This window comes from Pseudophryne corroboree, chromosome 2, assembly GCF_028390025.1.
Source record: "Pseudophryne corroboree isolate aPseCor3 chromosome 2, aPseCor3.hap2, whole genome shotgun sequence".
NCBI lineage: Eukaryota > Metazoa > Chordata > Amphibia > Anura > Myobatrachidae > Pseudophryne > Pseudophryne corroboree.
This window is the reverse complement of record NC_086445.1, coordinates 119125561-119147662: the sequence shown is the minus strand read 5'-3', so window position 1 is coordinate 119147662 and position 22102 is coordinate 119125561. Positions and strand designations below refer to the sequence as shown.

The following is a 22102-nucleotide window of genomic DNA, read 5'->3' as shown; positions in this document are numbered from 1 at the left end:
ACCTTAAAGGTGTGTACACACGGTAAGATATTTTCTTCCGATTCTGACTATATAGTCAGAATCGGAAGAAAAGATAGTGCAGATCGCAAGGTGAAAGTCACCTTGCGATCCTTATCCGATGCCGATGCGCGGCCCCGCGCGGTCGGCATCGGCAGAAAAGATAGACCGAGCTGGCAAGTCAATCCTTGCTAGATCGGTGTCCTATCTAGCTCATATCGCAAGTGTTTCTAGCACCTTGCGATATGAGCTTGCGATGCCGATCAGCATCATGTGGCCACTCCCCGCCGGTCCATTTTCTTCACAGCGCGGAGGAAGAAAGGACTCAGGAGCAGCAGCAGCGGCAGCACGTGGAGGAGAAAACCATCCAAGGACACGTAAGTATATCAGCAGCGGGGTTGGGGGGCAGCACTGGGGGGGCACCATAGGGGGACATATCTGGCACCGGAGGGGGACATATCTGGCACCGTGGGGGGATATATCTGGCACCATAGGGGGACATATCTGGCACCATAGGGGGACATATCTGGCACCATAGGGGGACATATCTGGCACCGGGGGGGGGCATATCTGGCACCGGGGGGGACGGACATATCTGGCACCATAGGGGGACATATCTGGCACTGTGGGGCAATGTATACTGACACTGGGGGGGCATATCTGGCACCGTGGGGCAATGTATACTGGCACTGGGGGGGCATATCTGGCAACGTGGGGCAATGTATACTGGCACTAGGGGGGGCATATCTGGCACCGTGGGGCAATGTATACTGGCACTGGGGGGGCAATGTATCTGGCACTATGGGGGACCGTATCTGGCAGTGTGGGGCTTTTTTTCTGGCACTGAGGGGCACCGTATCTGGCACTGTGGGGCAATTTTTATGGCACTGTGGGGCACCGTATCTGGCACTGGGGGGGCACCGTATCTGGCACTGGGGGGGCACCGTATCTGGCACTAGGGGAGCAATGTATCTGGGACTGTGGGGCAATGTATCTGGCACTGGGGGGGCTCTCCCACATGCGGCTCTCCCCCCTCCTCCGCCGGCTCTGTCCTCCCACTGACAGGAGCAGCGGCATGGCCCTGCAGTGTATGCGGCTCTCCCCACCAGCAGCAGGTTAGTCTCTCTCTCTCTCTCTCTCTCTCTCTCTCCCTCTCCTGTGGATGTGTTAAGTTTTTTTTTTTTTTTTTTTACAGGTACCCCTACCCTATTGGATTCTACTGGACAAGTGGACGTGACCGGCGTGGGATGTAGGTAAGTAATCTGTCTCTCATTTTTACAGGTACCCTATTGGATTCTACTGGACAAGTGGACGTGACCGGCGTGGGATGTAGGTAAGTATGTGTGACTGTGTAAGTGTGTTTTAATAAATTTTTACTGTCACGGTGTGCGAGTTGTGTTTTTATTTGGGTATTTTTTTTGTTGTAGACCTACAGGTACCAGCGAGCCCGTTATTTCCCTGCATGCTGGTACTTGAGGTTCTCCAAGTACCAGCGAGCGGGGGAGGCTTGCTGGGCCTTGTAGTTCCACAACAAAAGACAATATTCTCTTCTTTAAACACATGACTATCAGCCTCCCATCCACCGCCCACGGATGGGGGGGACAGCCTCGGGCTTCACCCCTGGTCCTTGGGTGCCTGGAGGGGGGGGTGACCCCTTGATTTAAGGGGTCCCCACTCCTCCAGGGAACCCCGGCCAGGGGTGACTAGTTGGGGGGGTAATGCCACGGCCGCAGGGACCTCCATAAATGTGTCCCCCGGCTGTGGCATTATGTCCCTGGCTAGTGGAGCCCGGTGCTGGTTTTAAAAATACGGGAGACCCCTACATCTTTTGTCCCCCGTATTTTTGGAACCAGGCCCGGACTAAGAGCCCGGTGCTGGTTGTCGAAATACGGGGAACCTCTGTCCAATTTTTTCCCAGTATTTTAACAACCAGGACTGGCTCAAAGAGCCCGAGGCTGGTTATACTTAGGAGGGGGGACCCCACGCATTTTTATTTTGTACTTTTTTAACACATTCAGACCCTTCTCCATTAAGTTAATGACAGAAAAAGACACTCCCCCAACCCTGTAATGTCATCCCACTTATTATAATGAGATAGTCAAAATCTCACATAAGCCGAAATCTCACATAAGCCGAAATCTCACATAAGCCAAAATCTTAAGCACACAAACACAGATCTCAAGAAAAGTTAGTCAAAATCTGTCCTATCTGGCCTCCGGGGAGTTCAAGGGAAATCTCAAGAAAAAATAGGACATAGCAAAGATCTCACCGTGTGTACACACCCTAAGTCATTTCAACAACTTCAGAATCCGTTTACTATTCCTACGAACAATTTTTACAAATATTTACAAATAAGACACTGGGTGCTCTCCAGCTCCTCCCAAACTCAACCTATCTCTCCTTCACCTCCTATATAATGGCTAAAATCTCCTTACCAGAACATAATTGTGGTATAGCTATGTGTTACGAAACTCTTCTATCTTCCATTGAAGACAACAAACTTCCAATCCAGAGCAAGAGGGAGACAGAACTTTAAATATCCCTAACAGATGATTATTGGATCACATGATTTTCAAATATTTTTAAAATGTCCAACTGTCTTAATCATTCTGAAATTGTGTTTAATACATGGTCTACACCATACTCCAGATAAATTGCATAGAATATGGCCTGACATGCCTAAATATTATTGGATAAACTGTGGGCTGGAGGGCACCCTAGTACACATCTTCTGTTCTTGTCCCATACTTCATTCATCATGGACAGAATTTTTTTATTTGATTACTCAGGTTATCGCAAAGGTTCTTCCTCAACTCCTTGAAATTGGCCCTTTTACATTATCTCCCTTTAACAGTACAAGCTAACAACAGATATGTTATAGGATATATTCTTACAGCTACAAGGGCAGGTCTGGCCCAATATTGGAAAAGTTTTGATCCCGCTCTCCTTCCAAAAATGATATCCAGTGTTTAAAAGCTTTGAAATGGAAACCCTTGGGTTTAATTACTCCTCATCCCCATTACATAAGTGGAGTACTCGGTCTGTTTTCTATGCTGCTTATTCTAGCCCGACCATTGTTCCTATTACTATATCATCTACTTAATCTCTTATTGTGTTCTTTCTAACTTATTTTTATATGTGGGTATATTACTCTACCTCTAAGTGTTTATTCATTTCCAAGAAGGAGTATTGGTATTGTGTTACTTTATTTTAGGCTTGTATGGTGTGTATATTTTCCTTCTCTCTTATTTTATCTTATATTATCTTCCCTCCTTCCCCTCGTGTTTTTGTATTATTTTCTCTCCCCCTGTTTTGTAATTTATTATATATTGTAAATGGTGGAATTTCCACTTTCATTCTGAATATCATTATATATGCTCTGTTTTGTTGAAACATTTATTCTCTATTTCACTAAAAATCATTTCAGTTAAAAAATAAATATTGTAGAACTCAAACTCGTGCCTCAGGACCCCACACAGTGCATGTTTTGCAGGTAACCCAGCAGGTGCACAGGTGAATTAATTACTCACTGACACATTTTAAAAGGTCCACAGGTGGAGCTAATTATTTCACTTGTGATTCTGTGAGGAGACCTGCAAAACATGCACTGTGTTGGGTCCTGAGGACCGAGTTTGAGAACCTGTGTTGTAGAATTATAAATCCCAGTAATCCCTGGCATTTATTTAGTGCAGGACACTGGAGGGTGTGTAGAACTACACATCCCAGCATGCCTTGTCAGCCCAGGCAAACTGCAACTGTTCCACAGTAGTAACATAGTAATTGAGGTTGAATAGAGGCAAAATGCCCATCGTGTTCAACCTGTATTAAGTTGTGTTGATTATAATGTACCTGCTGAAGTAATATTTTATGACTAGTTAACAACTATAAATCATGTTACACCCAGATTAACAACGTCAATATTTTAAATGGTATAACCTTGGATATCATTTTCAATCAGAAATTTATCCAATCCATTTTTAAATGCATTTACAGAGTCCGCCATTACTACCTTCCCTGTCAGTGAATTCCAAATCCTTATTGCCCTAACAGTGAAGAACCCTTTCCTCCATTGCGTACGGAATTTTCTCTCCTCCAACCTCAGCAAGTGCCCACATGTCCTAAACAGTGTTCTTTTAATAAATAATTCCTCTGATAACTCTTTGTCATGCCCCTTTACATATTTGAAGATATTAATAATGTCTCCTCTTAGACGCCTCTTTTCCAGTGTATACATATTCAACCTAGTAAGCCTTTACTCCTAATCCAGTCCCTCTAGCCCTTTAATCAATTTAGTAGCTCGCCTTTGAACCCTTTCGAGTTCACCGATATCTTTTTTTATACAGTGGTGCCCAAAACTGAACACAATATTCCAGGTGCGGACGTACCAGTGATTTATACAACTGCAGAATTACATCCTCGTCCCTTGTCTCAATTCCCCGTTTTATGCACGCTAGCACCTTACTTGCCTTTTTTACCTCGCTTTGACATTGTGTATGGTTATTAAGCTTATTATCAATGAGTACTTCCAAATCTTTTTTCAATACTGTTACCCCTAGACTTTCCCCATTTAATATGTAGGATGCATAGTCCCGAAATGCATAACCTTGCATTTTTCTATATTGAACCTCATTCTCCATTTAGATGCCCAGGTTTCAAGTTTAGATAAATCATTGTGCAGAGACTCCACATCTATTTCCAAATTAATTACCCTACACAGTTTAGTATCATCTGCAAAGATAGACACTGTACTTTCCAGGACTATTTCTATGTCATTGATAAATATGTTGAACAGTAGTGGCCCGAGTACGGACCCTTGTGGTATTCCGCTGACTACTGGGGTCCAGCTTGAGGACTTCCTGTTGACCACTACTCGCTGTACCCTGTTATCCAGCCAGTTACTTTTCCATGTGCAAACAGTTTTTCCTAGGCCAAGCTCCTTTAATTTGATGATCAGTCTCCTGTGAGACGCTGTATCGAAGGCTTTTGCAAAATCTAAGTAGACCACATCCACTGCTTTTCCCTGGTCGAGATTATTGCTCATTTCCTCATAGAAGCTAATTAAGTTAGTTTGACATGATCTGTCCCTCACAAACACATGCTGGTTCTTGCTAATAATCATAGCGGTCTGTAGATACTCCTGTATGCTATCCCTTAGAATTCCTTCCAATATTTTCCCCACTATAGACGTCAAACTAACCGGTCTGTAGTTACCAGGATAATTTTTGGATCCCTTTTTAAATAATTGCACTACCTCAGCTATACGTCAGTCCTTCGGTACCGTGCCTGATCTAATTAAACTATTGAAAATCAAGTATAGGGGTCTTGCTAGTTCTGACCTAAGCTCCATAAGAACCCTTAGTCACTTTACTGCCAGCCCTGTTGCTTTCAGTGGTGCTGGAGCTCGGTATCTGCGCAGCCAGTGAGAAGTGGACAGCACGTATGCACTGCTTGTGATTTGGCTGAGGTTTCTATTTATTATGTTATTGCACACATTCCTCAGTGCTTAACAGAGTATATTTGGCCATTCATATCTGTTGCTGCCCCACTGGAGCTTACAATCTATATTCCCTATCGTATGCACACACACTAGGGTTTATTTTTGTTGAAAAATTAATTACGCTACAAGTATGTTTTTGGAGTGTGGGAAGAAACCGGAGCACCTGGAGGAAATGCACATAAACATAGGGAGAACAAATACCCTCCACAAAGATGGGTCATAGCTAGGAATTGAACTCTTGACCTCAGTGCTCAGAGGCAGTAGTGTATTGCAATTTCAGTAGACTTTTCTGCCCAAACCTCTGACATTGCCTGTTGAAATGAATGGGGATAAATTGCAGTTTTGCTCAGCAGCAAATAATCTCCCAAAAGTGCCGGATTATAAATCAGTGTTTAATTGGTAAATTTGTTGAAATATATACACTTATTGGGGGATTGTAGGCAATTTAATTTTCTGAACAAAAATCACCCATTGATAGCCCTGCATCGGATCATCTCCGACACCATCGGCCGACTGCGTGACCCACGGGGATGTGCAAGCCAGGCTGCCGCAGCTGCTACCTAAAGGCAAGGAAATGTCTTCTGACGGATATTCCTGTCCGCTTCCTTCCCCCACAACAGTGGCGACGCACCTCCGTTTGGAGAAACAGAGGCCGTCGCTGCCTCCAAATGCCATCAGACTGCCAGTCACTGACAGTGTGATGTTGTAGTGCATCTGTTGTTGCAGGACCCATTCACGCATGCGCAGAACGGGTCCTACACATAATAAGTACTTTGAGATGCACAATACAACTCAATCCACATCTGAATCTCCCCCACCCCCCCAATATGTATTTCATAGTTTATATAGGCCATTCATTATGCGTTGAATCGCTGATTCAATGCCATGGTCAGCTGGTCTCTTGGTAGCTGAAGGAAGGGAGGATACTGGATAATATCCACAGAATAAAAAGTTGGATATTTCGCAACTGTCTCCAAATAAACTGAAACCATCGCTCACACAGCACAGGATATTGCCAAGTGCTCCGGCTAACTCCTCTTCAAGCCGGTGGCCTCCTCCTCTGAGAGACATTGTACTTGCCTCTATTCATGCCTTTGTAACCGACTACAAAACCCTTGTTAGAAACAAACATCTTCTGTCTGTGCCTGGGAATTATATTTCATACCGATCCACTCCACTTAACTCAGGAGGCATCAGAATACAACCAATATCTAAGAAATCTTAGAACAACATTCCATCAAGAGAAAAAAAAAAATAATCATTTTCCAGAGAGAATGAATGTTCTTTACGTTGGACTTTCCAACAGCCTTTAATTTCTGGCTCTCACTTAAGGTTCATTTTACGGGGAGATCACTCCTCTTCTAAAGATACCTAGCCTAACATTGTGTCTGAGGACACTTCTAGCCCTTGTATTAATGCTCCACACACTATAATGATAACATGCAGAGGCATTCCAGTGAATAAGCAGTCACTTTATCAAAAGAACTAAGCTATTAAAATGAAAGAAATACCCACACACTGCACAGTAGCCATATTGCAGAGATTCATGGGGCTAACACGGTAACCTTGACAAATGCCTCTCTTGTCCTCCCCAAACGCTGGCCTTGTATCTCTATTTTTATCAGTGTTAAAAATATAGCAGAGTCATGGAAATCTCTCTCTCTCTCTCTCTCATTCTCTCTCTCTCTCACGTTTTATTTCAGAGCCGCAAGTTGGATTCCAAATTGCATTTCAGATGCTAGATACTGATGGTAATGAGCAGGTCGAGAAGAGAGAGTTTTTTAAGGTGAGCAATTTTGTGTTTATAATTTCTGCCCCTGGCACCCTATAGACCATACCAGACTGGGCTTTGGAGCCTAGGTAGACAGTCTTCTTTTCCTTGGCAAATGGCAGACTTCAGACTGTAGGGCAGGAGCTGATACATGTGCAAATCAGGATGTTGTGGCGGACCAATTCTCCCGAGTTCCGGGATCACTGCTCCTCTTCCATTGGCCACTGACCAGCCCTGTATAACAAGAAACTCCAGTTATACCTCTGACAATTCATGCTGGTCGGAGTACCAACTGGATAGGAAAATTCATCACTTAGCCAATCTGAACGTCTAAACATGTAACAAGAACATAAAAACATGGTGCGAAGCTGCTCCCTAAGTGGCATAGTAGTCTTACTGCTCTATTTGAAACAAAGCTTTTACATTCAAGATGGGTTGGGGTTTTTTTTGTTTTTGTTTTTCGGTTTAACTCCAGTATTTAAGCATTTCTTCCACAACCACTTTTAAGCCCATTGCACACACAATATGAAAACTGGGAAGGAACAAGTCATTGTTACATGTTGATAGAACAGTCATACCTTTGTGAAAATATGTAAGTAACTTTGCCTGGTACTCAAGTTAACTTACATGCATGGTGGCACCTACAAGGAGACGAGGCAAGGCTTTAATAAATAACTGGGAACAGGTATGAGTTTCTTACTACTGACAGGTAATAAAATCATTTCTCCAGCGCTCTGAACTGTACAGGTGCAAAAAGACGAGGGAGAAAGCCACTCTGGTGCCAGCGGTGGGGCCTTCCCTACAATGAGTTTTATTAGAACTATAGGCCGTGCAGCCTCTGTCTGCCCCCTCCTGTCTCCCCCCCTCCTGTTTCCCCCCTCCTGTTTCCATCTGTCCATTGGCCAGAACAGTTGATACATAGGTGTCCCCGAAGAGGTGAACATTGCCTTTTCCTATCAACTTTGTAGCATTCCAGTAATATGTCTCACATGCTCAAATGCAAGGTTTAATAAAGTAAATAATAAGAAATAGGAATTGATTTTTACTGTTGTTTTTTTTTTTTTTTTTTTTAAACTATAGTTTACTAATCTAGTTTACTTAAAAAAAATAGAAACAAGTGTTCACACAAGAAAACGTTTGGTTATGTTTTCATTTATAACAATGGTGAAACAGTGGTAAGTGATAACAATTATATGTAAATAAAAAATAAACACTAGTGCAGACCATATCCAAAGGGTATACTTCAATAACAAACAGAAAAAGGACATGTAACACATTCAACTTTTCTTCTGCAACTTTTTCCGATGTGCATGTGTCCTGATAATCACAATGGAAATAATTGCTGCTCATATTTTTCTGTACTGTGGTTGTAAAAACCAATGTTTAAACAATGTTTTCTCTAGTATTAATTATTGCTTTAAACTAATGTTGCTACATATCCGAAAACAAAGCAAAAAACATTAACAGTACTCATAGACTGCCAAACCATATAATCTAACATATTTACTGAATGAGACCATGCTGATGTACTGGTAATAAAGAGTCAAATTGTGATGTCTTAAGTGCTAAATGGCTAATCGACAGGCTACTGTCCCCTAGTGTAATACCTTAACGCATTTTACCCCAGCATGTGGTTTTCACAGTATGTACAAAACCCACGAGAGGGAAACAAGGGATAAGGACCAATATGAGACACAAACTGAGAAGAAGGGTAAAGAGATGAGAGAGACAGATGTGCGGTTGGGGTTTGGGATAGGAACGTGTGGGAGAATAAAACTTGTAACACATAGCATGATAGCTAGCAACTGGGTGAATAATGGGGTGTAGTATGGTATGCTGGCGGCCGGGCTCCCGGCGACCAGTATACCGGCGCCGGGAGCCCGACCGCCGGCATACCGACAGCGCGGCGAGCGCAAATGAGCCCCTTGCGGGCACGGTGGCGCGCTACGTGTGCCACGCTATTTTATTCTCCCACCAGGGGGGTCGTGGACCCCCACGAGGGAGAGAAAGTGTTGGTATTCCGGCTGTCGGGATTCCGGCGCCGGTATACTGTGCGCCGGGATCCCGACAGTCGGCATACTGAAGACCACCCGAATAATGTGTAAAAAAATACTATTGTGTTTTTATATATATATATATATATATATATATATATATATATATGTGTATGTATATATATATATATATATATATATACTTCCAACTTCTGGAAGTTTATATATATATATATATTAATGTATGTTAATCATCCTCAATTATCAACATACCAAGTGGAAATTAAAAAGTGGCAATTCCTTGAGTATACTCTCTTGGGTCCTTGTTTCTTCCTCCTCAAAGTATGGATGGTATCTTTCCTTACAAGCAAGGAGGAGCAACCATATAGTGTCGTTTAAAAGCAATAAAGTATATTAAATTGACAAAAATAATTGTATACATCAGAAAGTACCTTATGTAAGTATTCCTCAGAATTCTCAGTTGGTATTAAGTCCAAAAGTAGTTCTGAAGCACTCGTACCCCACATCCAGGGAATAAATGTTGTCCTGTAGGCGGAACCTTTGTGGTACGTTTCATCTGAATGGTACTCTTAAAAAATAGAAAACCAATATGTTTAAGAGAAGAGAATACAATATAGTATAAAAGTCATATCCTGCTAATTAATCTTTAGAATGTGTGTTAAATACACATTGATGGTACCCAAATCTCTTAAATACTTCCGATTTAAACCCGGTGAAAACATTTATAAATACGTTTGAAATAAAACATTGGAAAAACACGTGATTGTGCGCGCAGAATGCAGTCTCTCCTCCAGTAGATCAGTGTTGTCATCTGTACAGCAGAAATCTGCTCCTATAATCCTGTTTAACCAAAAATAATTTTTTATTTTTGCTGGCCTTTGAGGAATGAGACTGACCCAGGAAGGTATGTAATTTATATTTGCATTGAAATAAATGGTTTTTATATTTATTTTTGGTACATACTTTGTGGGATATTGTTGTCCTAGAGGTGATGGTAGAAAAGAGATGTTGTCTATAGTGACCAGGCACATTCTCCATGTAATTTTTCGAGGAAAAATGAAAGGTTCACGCTACCCCGGCATGCCCGCCGCGGGTGGGCACTGCCCCGGCATGCCCGCCGCGGGTGGGCACTGCCCCGGCATGCCCACCGCGAGTGGGCACTGCCCCGGCATGCCCGCTGCGAGTGGACACTGCCCCGGCATGCCCGCCGCGAGTGGACACTGCCCCGGCATACTCGCTGCGGGTGCAGACCACCCGGCATGCGTCATGCCTCCTGCTGAATTACTGATCCGAACTTCGTCCAAAGATTCAGTTTTGGATCATCTCTGACACCATCAGTTGCGCAAGCAGGCCTGCCACAGCTGCTACCTAGAGACCAAGAAAATCTCCATCTTCTGACAGAGATCCTGGACTCTTCCCTCTCATGCAACAGCGGCAATATGTCTCCGTTTATTTTGCTGATAGATAGAACTACATTAACAAATTTAAGACCATGTACTTATAAATTATGGTCAACTCCTATTGCAGATGTCTACTGATATCACTATTGGGATGGTCTTCAAAGAAAGTAATGCATGTATGTTTGCTTTTCTTAAAATTATTTTTTATTCTGTTTGTAGCTGCAAAAGATTCTTGGAACCAAGGATTTCAAGACAGCTTCTTTGCAGGTAAATATATCTTACCTTATGCGCTATTAAGATATTGGGCATGATTCGGCTTGCGCAGTTCATTAGTTTTTTCGCTACTGCACTTGTGCAAAAGTCTAGCAAACACTCACTGCGCACACGCGATAGTGTCCATATTTGCATGCGACATTGCTATTATTTGAGAAGGCTTCTGCGGTTCAAGTTGGAGACCGGGAGGTGACCTAAAGTCTTCGCAAAAAGTGGTGGCATGGGTGTGTTTCCGCATGCGGCTGCAATCTTTTTCACAGCACCACAGCCACAGTGGCCATATCTTAAGATCGTTAGAAGGGAGACTCTGCGGCAGTAGATGTTGCGAGAGATTGGAACCTCCATTGCACCTAAGCATTGCTCAGATATGCAAAGTGGGTGTCACAGGGCTTGCGGAGTCTGTCACATGGTTGTGTACACAGGGAATGCTTACACTCACATGTTCATATTTTCACACTTGAGAATCCGTGAGTCTCAATACAGATCCAGGCGGCTGAGACATTTGCATAATTTTGCGCAGTCGCTGCATATATATTCGTTGCTGTGGCGTCATTAGCGCACAACTCTGATCCAGGGCCATGGTTTGAGAATCTTTACCATTAATAAAACCTAAACGTATTCTTTGTGACTGCAAAAATATTGTACAGGGTGCACAGTCACGGTAGTTACTGAGGATACAATACATTCAAAGGCACAGGAGCACACCTGATCAGGGCTGATCTGTGAACTCATTTCTGCAGCAGGGTATACCGTGTTCCACACGGAATACATCGGGGTGTAGAGATGGATCTTGATTCAGAGGCACCAACAGACTAAAGCTTTAGACTGTCCCAGGATGCATTGCGGGGCCTCCTCTATATAACCCCGCCTCCAGGCATTGGAGCTCAGTTTTAGAGTTGGTGCCTGCATGAAGCAGTTCACTTAACAGGGGGGCTGTGCTAGGCAGCCCTGAAAAAGCTTTTTTAGAAGACTTCAAGGGCTGCAGCACTTCATATGTCGGTGTGACATACTGTGCTGCAGCTCCATCACCTCCCCAGCAGCGTCGCATACTCCCGCGGCTCTGTCCCCGGGTACTTGCGGCGGAGATGCTCCGGTTCTTAGGCACACCACCACAGTCGCTCTCCTGTATCGCGTGGCTGCTATTAAGGGAGGAGGTAAGAGCGTCCCCCAGGCGGGACCCGCCATTAAATCGCATTTCGGTCGTGGTCTTAAGAGATGGACCGCGTCGCTGGCGTGGATACTGTGGCCGAGCAGGGACCCCACTATATCCACCAGGGCATGAGAGCATGGGTCGGATAGTCAACTATCCTGTTTAATAAGGCTCTACAGTACCCGGTGGTGAGGACCAGCATAAGGGATAAGGTGCTCGTCTGTAGCCCCTCCCCTAGCTCTGGGTGCCATCTACTGCTGGTGTTCCCGCCCTGGAGTTGCCTCACACTCTCCCTCACTCCCTCGCTGGGCACCATCTTCTATGATTAGCTGCGACTGTCACATACTAGGGGATTTATTCGCAGGTAGTGTACTCTGTCTGTATCTTACTCATACACTCTGCGGTTACATTCACTAACATGTCTAACACAAAGGGCAGGAAATCCGCAGACGCTCCTGTCTCATGCAGCGCATGCACCAAGAATTTGCCTGCGGGGGAAGTTTTGCATGATGGTCTGTGTAATATGTGCCATACATCTCCCAGTCAGCCCGCAGCTCTTGCAGCCAATCAGGAGCCACCTTGGGTGGCGTTCTCAGCTATGCTCAATACGCTTGTGACACGCCTTGCGCCCCCTATGGGACCTCCTGTGCCATTGCAGTCACATATTGTCCCTGTGGTAAATCCGCTCTGGGCAGATTCTTTGTCTACCCAGCTGCAGCAATTAAATCAGTCTTTGGTTAGACAGAAACCTACCCCACGTCATTCTGGCGTAACGGGGTCATCTAAGCGGGCCGCTTCCTCCTCACAATCCACTAATATCTCAGATGATTCGTCTGATGAGGATGGGTAATATACTGACCCGTCAGACACTGATACAGCTGCTACTGACGAGGAACCTACAACTCAGGTTGATGTACCTGACCTTGTGGATTCTATTAAGCTAATTCTACAAATCGATGATGATGTAGATCCCACTACTGCGTCTAAGAAACCTGATAAGTTTAATCGTCAGAAGGTAGCTAAAGTAGTCTTACTGCATTCTGACCATTTAGTAGACATACGTCAAGAACCCTGGTCTTCACCAGGAAAGAAATTCTCCCTGTCTAAAAAGATGCTAGCTCGTTATCCTCTCCCTGCTGAGTTGTGTAACAAGTGGGAAACTTCACTGCCAGTGGATTCCCATGTCACCCATCTTGTGGTGTCATCTAGTCTTGCCTGTCACCACTGTCACCTCACTGAAGGAACCGACAGATAAGCATGTGGAGGGATGCCTGAAGTCTGTTTACTCCCTTACAGGTGCTGTACATAGACCAACTACAGCAGCCTTCTGGGACGCAAAAGGAATTGAAGCATGGGTTCAGGCAATTGAGGATGAGCTGCCTCAATAGATATCAGATACTGCCAGACAATATCGGTCTCATAATACCACCGCCTCCCAATACATTCAAGATGCGTCCTCTGAGGCAGGTGTAATGGCGGCCAAGGCATCAACTACATCCATCCTGGCTTGCCGTATTCTGTGGTTGAGGTCCTGGAAGGTGGACCTGGACTCCAAAAAGACCTTGGAGGTACTCCCTTTTAAGGGAGACATCCTGTTTGGGGAAGATCTGAATACGATTGTGACTGACTTAGCAGCTGCTAAGACTGCATTTCTCCCGAATACTAACCCTTCTGTACAGAAGGCAAAGAGTACCACTTTTCGTTCCTTTCGACCTCAAGGGTAAGCAAAAAGTCGGGCATACTGAGACAAGCTTGTGCTCCCAAAACCACTAAGCCCAAAGCAAAACAATCCAGGGCTGCCCGTCAACCTGGTTCCAAACGAGACAAACCTGCTGCATGACGGGGCGGGCCTCCCCCTGGGTGACCCCAGCGTGGGAGGCCAACTTCTGCAGTTCACCCAGGTCTGGTTAAAGACCACTTCAGATGCATGGGTGCGAGAAGTCGTCTCTCTCGGGTACGCAATCTCTTATCAAGAGACGTCCCCCTCGCCAGTTCTGCACAATGGTTATTCCTTCGGATCCGTTGAAGGCGCAAACTCTACACCTGGTTGTGCGTTCCCTCCTGGAAACAGGAGTGGTAGTGCTGGTACCTCTGTCCCTGAGAGGCAGTGGATACTACTCGACCCTGTTTCTAGTCCCGAAACCCAATGGGTCTTACCGGCCTATACTCAACTTCAAATCACTAAACAAATTTGTGCGAGTGTCAAAGTTCCATATGGAAACGCTGCGCTCGATTGTACTGGCCATAGTACCCGGAGATTATATGATATCCCTGGACATACAAGTTGCTTATCTGCATATACCTATTGCCATATCACATCAGCAATATCTGCATTTTGCTATTGGCAACCTTCACTATCCGTTCCAGGCTCTGCCGTTTGGACTGGCCACAGCCCCTCGGATCTTCACCAAGGTTATGGCCGTGATGACGGCTCATCTACGTCGTCAGGGAATCAGGATCCTGCCGTATCTGGACGACTTGCTGATCCTGGCGAACTCCCAAGATGTCCTCTTCAGTCATTTGCAACTGACGGTACGTTTCCTACAAGCTCACGGTTGGCTAGTCAACTGGACGAAGTCTTCGCTGTCCCTGCTCGGCACATGGTCCACCTGGGGGCACTGCTGGACACACACAGCCAAAGACTGTTTCTGTCTCCAGAGAAAGTCCTGAAGCTTCAGGACAGAATCAGATTCTTCCTCTCTCGCCCTAGAGTGTCGATACACTCGTCGATGCAAGTACTAGGCCTCATGATGTCTGCTTTCAACATGGTAGCGTACGCTCAATTTCATTCCCGCCCTCTGCAGAGGTTAATCCTTTCCTAGTTGGATGGCCTGTCTCATCGGATCAGGTCTCAAATGATCTCCTTGACTCCGGAGGTTCATCTGTCACTGAGCTGGTGGCTACAGTACCAACAGTTGAGCAGGGGCCGTCCCTTCTGGATCCCCAACTGGGTCCTACTGACTACGGATGCCGGTCTGCGGGGTTGGGGCGCGGTGCAAGAGCAACACTCTCTCCAGGGTCGGTGGACCAAGGAGGAATCTCTCCTCCCGATAAACATTCTGGAATTGCGGGCAGTGTTCAATGCTTTGACTCTTGCCCTGCCTCTGATACAGAACAGGCCTGTTCAAATACAATCAGACAACGCCACCACAGTGGCGTACATAAATCATCAAGGCGGTACTCGAAGCCGCATGGCAATGATGGAAGTGTCAAAAATCCTTAGTTGGGCGGAACGCCATCTGCCAGCAATATCGGCAGTGTTCATTCCGGGAGTCCTCAACTGGGAAGCGGATTTCCTCAGTCGTCAGGACGTGCACGCCGGAGAGTGGAGTCTTCATCAAGAAGTATTTCAACTCCTAGTGGACAAGTGGGGTCTACCAGATGTGGACCTGATGGCGTCTCGACACAATCACAGGGATCCGATCTTCGGATCAAGAACAAGGGATCCTCAAGCAGCGTTCGTGGATGCATTGGTAATTCCATGGAACTTTCGGCTGCCCGACGTGTTCCCTCCAGTGTCACTCCTGCCCAGGGTACTGCGAAAGTTCAAACAAGAAGGAGGAATACTACTTCTAGTTGCTCCTGCGTGGGCCAGACAGCACTGGTTCTCAGACCTGCAGGGTCTATCAATAGAGCGTCCTCTTCTACTTCCTCAACGCTCAGAGCTCCTTGTTCAGGGGCCTTGTGTCTACCCGGACCTGGCCAGGCTTGCTTTGACGGCATGGCTCTTGAAGCTTCACTCCTGAGGGCCAAAGGATTCTCTGAGGCGGTTATTCAAACTATGCTTAAGGCCTGCAAACCGGCTTCTGCACGGATTTATTATAGGGTCTGGAATTCCTACTTCACCTGGTGTGCTGCTAAGAATTACGATGCTTACAAGTTTAGTACTTCCAGACTTCTGGCTTTTTTGCAACAAGGCCTGGATTTAGGACTTCGTCTGGCCTCCCTCAAGGTTCATAATTCTGCCATGTCGGTGTGGTTTCAGAGAAAAATTGCATCTATACCTGATCTTCATACATTCGCCCAGGGCGTACTGCGGATTCAGCCTCCCTATGTCCCTCCTGTGGCTCCATGGGATCTGTCTGTTGTCTTGAATGCCCTGCAAGAGTCTCCATTTGAACCTCTTAAGTCTGTGGACTTTAAATGGCTCACAGCTAAGGTCTTGTTTCTGCTGGCTATTGCCTCTGCTAGGAGGGTATCGGACTTATGCGCATTGTCCTGTCGTCCGCCCTTTTTAATATTTCATTGTGAACGTGCAGTTCTTAGAACTCGCCCTGGTTATTTGCCTAAGGTGGTGTCATCTTTTCACCTTAACCAAGAGATTGTGGTTCCGGCCTTCATCTCTTTTGACTTGTCCTCCAAAGAACGGTCTTTGGATGTGGTACGGGCTCTCAGTATATATGTGGAGAGGACTGCCTCTATCAGGAGGTCAAGTCTTTGTACTGTTTGGATTCCACAAATGTTGCAAATAAGCAAACCTTGGCCAGATGGATTAGAATGGTGATTGCACAAGCTTATGCGCAGGCTGGACTCACGACTCCTGCTGCTATTAAGGCCCATTCTAGTTGGTCTGATGGACCTTCTTGGGCGGCCCGCAGAACAATTGTGCAAGGCAGCTACGTGGTCCTCAGTGAACACGTTCATTAGGTTCTATGCCTTTGATACTTCCGCCTCTCAAGATTCTTCCTTTGGACGCCGGGTTCTCATACCCGCTAAGGTGTGTGCCCTGCCTTGAGAAACTGCTTTAGGACATCCCTAATGTATTTCCTGAGGAACACAGTGTACCCCGCTACAGAAAAGGAAATTTATGGTAGACTTACCATAGTTAAATCTCTTTCTGCGAGGTACACTGGGATCCACAGGGCGCCCACCCTGACACACCTAGCTTCTTTAGATTTGTATGGCATTAGCTGCTGGTCCCTTCTCCTGTTGTGAGAATGTGGTTCTATGTGACTAACATCTGCCTTCTTTTACCTGCTTCTTCATTGGACTGGTTAACTAAAACTGAGCTCCAGTGCCTGGAGGCGGGGTTATATAGAGGAGGCCCCACAATGCATCCTGGGACAGTCTAAAGCTTTAGCCTGTTGGTGCCTCTGGATAAAGATCCATCTATACACCCCAATGTGTTTCCTGTGGAACCCAGTGTACCTCGCAGAAAGAGATTTAACCATGGTAAATCTACCATAAATATCCTTTTTAATATTTTAATTGTATGTTTGTTACTGGCACACACGTGTGTGTGTGTGTGTGTGTGTGTGTGTGTGTGTGTGTGTGTGTGTGTGTGTGTGTGTGTGTGTGTGTGTGTGTATATATATATATATATATATATATATATATATATATATACACACACTCACACACACATTTTTCTCTCATACATTCTATACTGTACTAGCATATCTTTTTTGGTAATACAATCTATGTACACACGAAGTGTCTGTAGTGCAAATAATAAATATACCGATCTAGCTTTCCCTCCCTAGGACATATCCCTGCCATGCAGCCAGTAATCTGGGCACATGTGTGAGGCCCTGGAGTGCCATACAGAGGTGTTTCCAGCATGTGTCGATGTGGCAAGTAGAGGAAAGGGGGAAAAAATTTGCCGCCCAAGGTTCTCGCCAGCCTGGGCAGTCTGTAATAAGAAGGTGCAGCGCGACACATTTCTGTCTGTCTGCCATTATTGCAGAGACCCAGATGGCAAATAATTGTTGTATTTATATATAACTTTTGTCTGGATATGTGCTTTGCTGTGGTTTCTACATTTACATTTTTAAATGTTAGATTTTTGGATGCAGATTGATATCTGGTTGGAACAATAGTAACTGTGTCACTAGTTGCATTAGCAGAGGCCTAAATATATACTATTATATGGATGTTTCGTGTGCTTACTAAAGCAGGTCTGGACAAGCTGTGGTTCTACACGGTTTGTAAAATACCCCGCGTGCTTTGCGAAACAGGTGAAAGTAAGCATGGTATTCTGGTACATGTAGTTTTACAACAGCTGTCTGGATACATTGGTTTTGAAGGTACATTCAATTTGTACTTTAAAGTACAGATGCAAATCAAATGCTAATGTATCTGCTGCTGCACCACAAGTATCAGTGCTTACACCTACACCATGCTAGGTGCAAGAGATCCATTCTAAATAAACACCCCCTCCGCATACGCATTAATAAGCATATGGTGTAGCTCTGGTTACATGCCCACAGCACTGCCAAAAGGTGGTTCTTTTCCGTGCCGACACCTATTTGCACCCCCCTTCCCCCTCAGTCAACAACCATAAAAGCCCTTTTCATGGTATCGAGGACAATGGCCTAGATCTGTCTCACTTGGAATCACCCAGAGACACATAGGGGTATATGCAATTGCGGTCGAATCCTGGCTGGAATTCGACCGTTTTTTAATTAGACAGTCGAATCCTTGCCGCCGGGACCCGAATATGACATATTTAATAAAAAACGGATTCGACAGTCCTGCTGTCGCAAAACGGACCAATTGACGAATAGTGTGTGTCCTGGATTCGACTTCATGGACGGCACAAAAATGTTTAAAAAAAAAAAACCTGAAAAAAAATGCGTGGGGTCCCCTCTCCTAAGCATAACCAGCCTCGGGCTCTTTGAGCCGGTCCTGGTTGTAAAAATACGGGGGTGGGAATGACAGGGGATCCCCCGTATTTTAACAACCAGCACCGGGCTCCACTAGCTAGAGAGATAATGCCACAGCCGGGGGACACTTTTATACCGGTCCCTGCGGCCATGGCATTAAATCCCCAACTAGTCACCCCTGGCCGGGGTACCCTGGAGCAGTGGCTGGAGGTCCCCCCCCTCCAGCCACCCAAGGGCCAGGGGTGAAGCCCAAGGCTGCCCCCCCCCCCCCCCCCCCCCATCCAAGGGCGGCGGATGGGAGGCTGATAGCCAAGTCTAAAAAAAAAAAGAATATTGTTTTTTGTAGCAGAACTACAAGTCCCAGCAAGCCTCCCCCGCAAGCTGGTACTTGGAGAACCACAAGTAGCAGCATGCGGGGGAAACGGGCCCGCTGGTACCTGTAGTTCTACTACAAAAAAATACCCAAATAAAAACAGTACACACACACCGTGACAGTACAACTTTATTACATACATGCACACCGACATACACACATACTTACCTATGTTGACACGAGGCTCGGTCACCTTGTCCACGTAGAATGCACGGGGTACCTGTAAATAAAATTATATTCACAACAATCCAGTGTAGATCGGTCCTCTTCAGAGTTTGTAATCCACGTACTTGGCAAAATAAAAAAACGGAAACCACGGACTACGCACTGAAAGGGGTCCCATGTTTACACATGGGACCCCTTTCCCCGACTGCCGGGACCCCCCGTGACTGCTGTCAAAGAGGGTCCCTTCAGTCAATCGGGGAGCGCCACGTCGTGGCACTCCTGATTGGCTGTGCGCCTCTGAGCTGTCAGGCGGCGCACTCGAGATACAATGGAGCGCATAGGCGCTCCATTATATCCAATGGTGGGAACTTTGCGGTCAGCGGTTGAGGTTACTCGCGGTCAACCGCTGCCTGCAAAGTTCCCACCATTGAATATAATGGAGCGCCTATGCTGGGACTTGTAGTTCTGCTACAAAAAACAATATTCTTTTTTTTTTTACACTTGGTTATCAGCCTCCCATCCGCCGCCCTTGGATGGGGGGGACAGCCTCGGGCTTCACCCCTGGCCCTTGGGTGACTGGAGGGGGGGGACCCCTTGATTTAAGGGGTCCCCACTCCTCCAGGGTACCCCGCCAGGGGTGACTAGTTGGGGATTTAATGCCACGGCCGAAGGGACCGGTATAAAAGTGTCCCTCGGCTGTGGCATTATCTCTCTAGCTAGTGGAGCCCGGTGCTGGTGTTAAAAATATGGGGGACCCCTAAGTGATTTGTCCCCCGTATTTTTGGCACCAGGACCGGACGCAGAGCCCGGTGCTGGTTGTTAAAATACGGGGTATCCCCTGTAATTTTTCCCCCCGTATTTTTACAGCCAGAACCAGCTCAAAGAGCCCGAGGCTGGTTATGCTTAGGAGGGGGGAACCCACGCAATTTTTTTCAGGAATTTTAACCCATTCCCACCCCTTCCCACTGAAAAACATGCACTGATCTCTCCATATTATTTTAGTCAGTAAAAAAGAAAAAAAAATTATTTCAAAAAATCTATTAAATAATACTTGTGGCTCCTAAATAGACAAACCAAGTAGATAATCCCTTCTAATATAAATAGATATGCTAATAGCAATAAAAAAAAACACACAAAAAAAATGTTTTTAAAAAAATTTATTAGATCACGACAGCAAAATGAGGCGGAATGAAATTGATGAAATGACTGTCAAAAAGCACTGTTGTTGAATCGACATTCTTCAATTGAATATACTTTTGTCGAAAAGCCGCATTTTTACCATTGCAGACATGTCGAATTGGAGAAATGTCGAATTGCAAAAAGTCGAATCTGAAACGGCAATTTTTTTGTCGAAAAGTACTGTATTGCATTGTCGAATCCAATTCGACAGGTTTTTTGTTGAAAATGCCCCGTTTTTCGACATTTGCGGCAATTCGACCGCAATTGCATATACCCCATAATATGCATAGCTTCTCTGCGGTTTGCTATGGAGCGCTACCATATTTGGACCTGCATGCCACTCAAATCGTACTGCTGGTGAAAATTACATTGCCGACTTCATGTCATTTTAGTGCACTGACTTTATATATGCCGCCCTGTAGCTTTTACCAAACATAGTGGAAATGGTACTAAACCTTAGAGAGAGATAAAGTACCAGCCAGTCCGCTCCTAACTGCCAAGTTACAGGCTGTGTTTGAAAAATGGCAGGGGCTGGTACTTTATCTCTTTCCACTTAATCTCTCCCCAAGCGTTGATACATACTGCTTTATTTTTCATGGCCATTAAGTTATGTGAACAGGTAGCTTTTCTTATCTTTGGAATATGACACAGGTCTGCTAAATTCTCTTCGATCCAGCTGTAGACCTAAAGTAATATTGTGTCATATCCCAGGAAAACTAAGGTAAAACCTCAGCCTACTCTCCTGAAGATATGAGGCTGACCGTACAGAAGGAAGCTAGAAATAGTAGGTAATATAGTCAAATATGCAGCAGGGGTGAGAGAAAATAAACTACAGTTATCTCTGAGGGTGGGAGTTATCTGAGGGTGGGAGTTATCTGAGGGTGCAAGTTATCTGAGGGTGGAGGTTGACTTTAAGGGGGATATCAAGGCTAATTGCCGCACAAGCGCAATCCTATCAGTGGGGATTACCCTGCGCGTGAATCCCCGATGTCAGACAGAGTAATGGTCCACGTGAATATGGGGGGTCCACACGCGGGAAAAACCCATTGATTTCGCAGTTTATGCAGAATCAGTCTGTCTGGCACCTGATACCCTTAAGCACGGAAAAAAAAGGCTATTTAATTGAATAGTCTTTGCCTGAGCCTCGGGAAGTTTAGCAGAAACTAGCGCTATTTGATTACCCCCATAAAGGTCACCCTGTAAAGTGTCATTTGTGTCTTAAGCTGTGATGCATTACAAGCTCATTAATACAAATGTTTGCGACTTTAAACACTTTTTGTCTGCACAGAGACCTGTCTCTGTATAGAGGAAGAATGTGCGTTCATTTAAGGTTATATTCACTGTAGTTCTACCCGCAGCACTAAAGAGCTTATTTTTTTATTTTATTTTTTGTTCTTTTCTAACCCCCCAACATATCAAAGAAGATTGTGTTCTGTAGAGTTTAAAACCGATCTGCTACTCCCACTTACATTGTGCTTGGCTCCGTGCCAATCCCACCTTGGAATCCCAGCTGATAAAGGGACTTGCAAACATGTTGGTGCATATTTATTATAAATGCAGGGGGATAGGCTTTGTCATCTCGGATAAGCTAAGATAGGTATTGTTTATGTGTGTCTCCTTCCCATCAATATTTTGCAGAGATTCTCACCGAGACGCTTCCTCGTCCACCGGCACAAG

At 45.3% G+C, this 22102-nt stretch overlaps 1 protein-coding gene across 2 annotated transcripts in view; it reads left to right on the top strand.

The window, feature by feature from the left end:
• Positions 1-22102, top strand: part of MICU2 (mitochondrial calcium uptake 2) — a 535492-nt gene that overhangs the window by 472807 nt on the left and 40583 nt on the right. The window contains exons 6-7 of one of the 2 annotated variants that reach the window (XM_063951666.1): positions 7198-7280; positions 10900-10947. In XM_063951666.1, the coding sequence (XP_063807736.1) occupies positions 7198-7280; positions 10900-10947 (131 nt within the window). The remainder of the gene's footprint in view (positions 1-7197; positions 7281-10899; positions 10948-22102) is intronic. The other variant, XM_063951667.1, reaches the window with a different exon arrangement.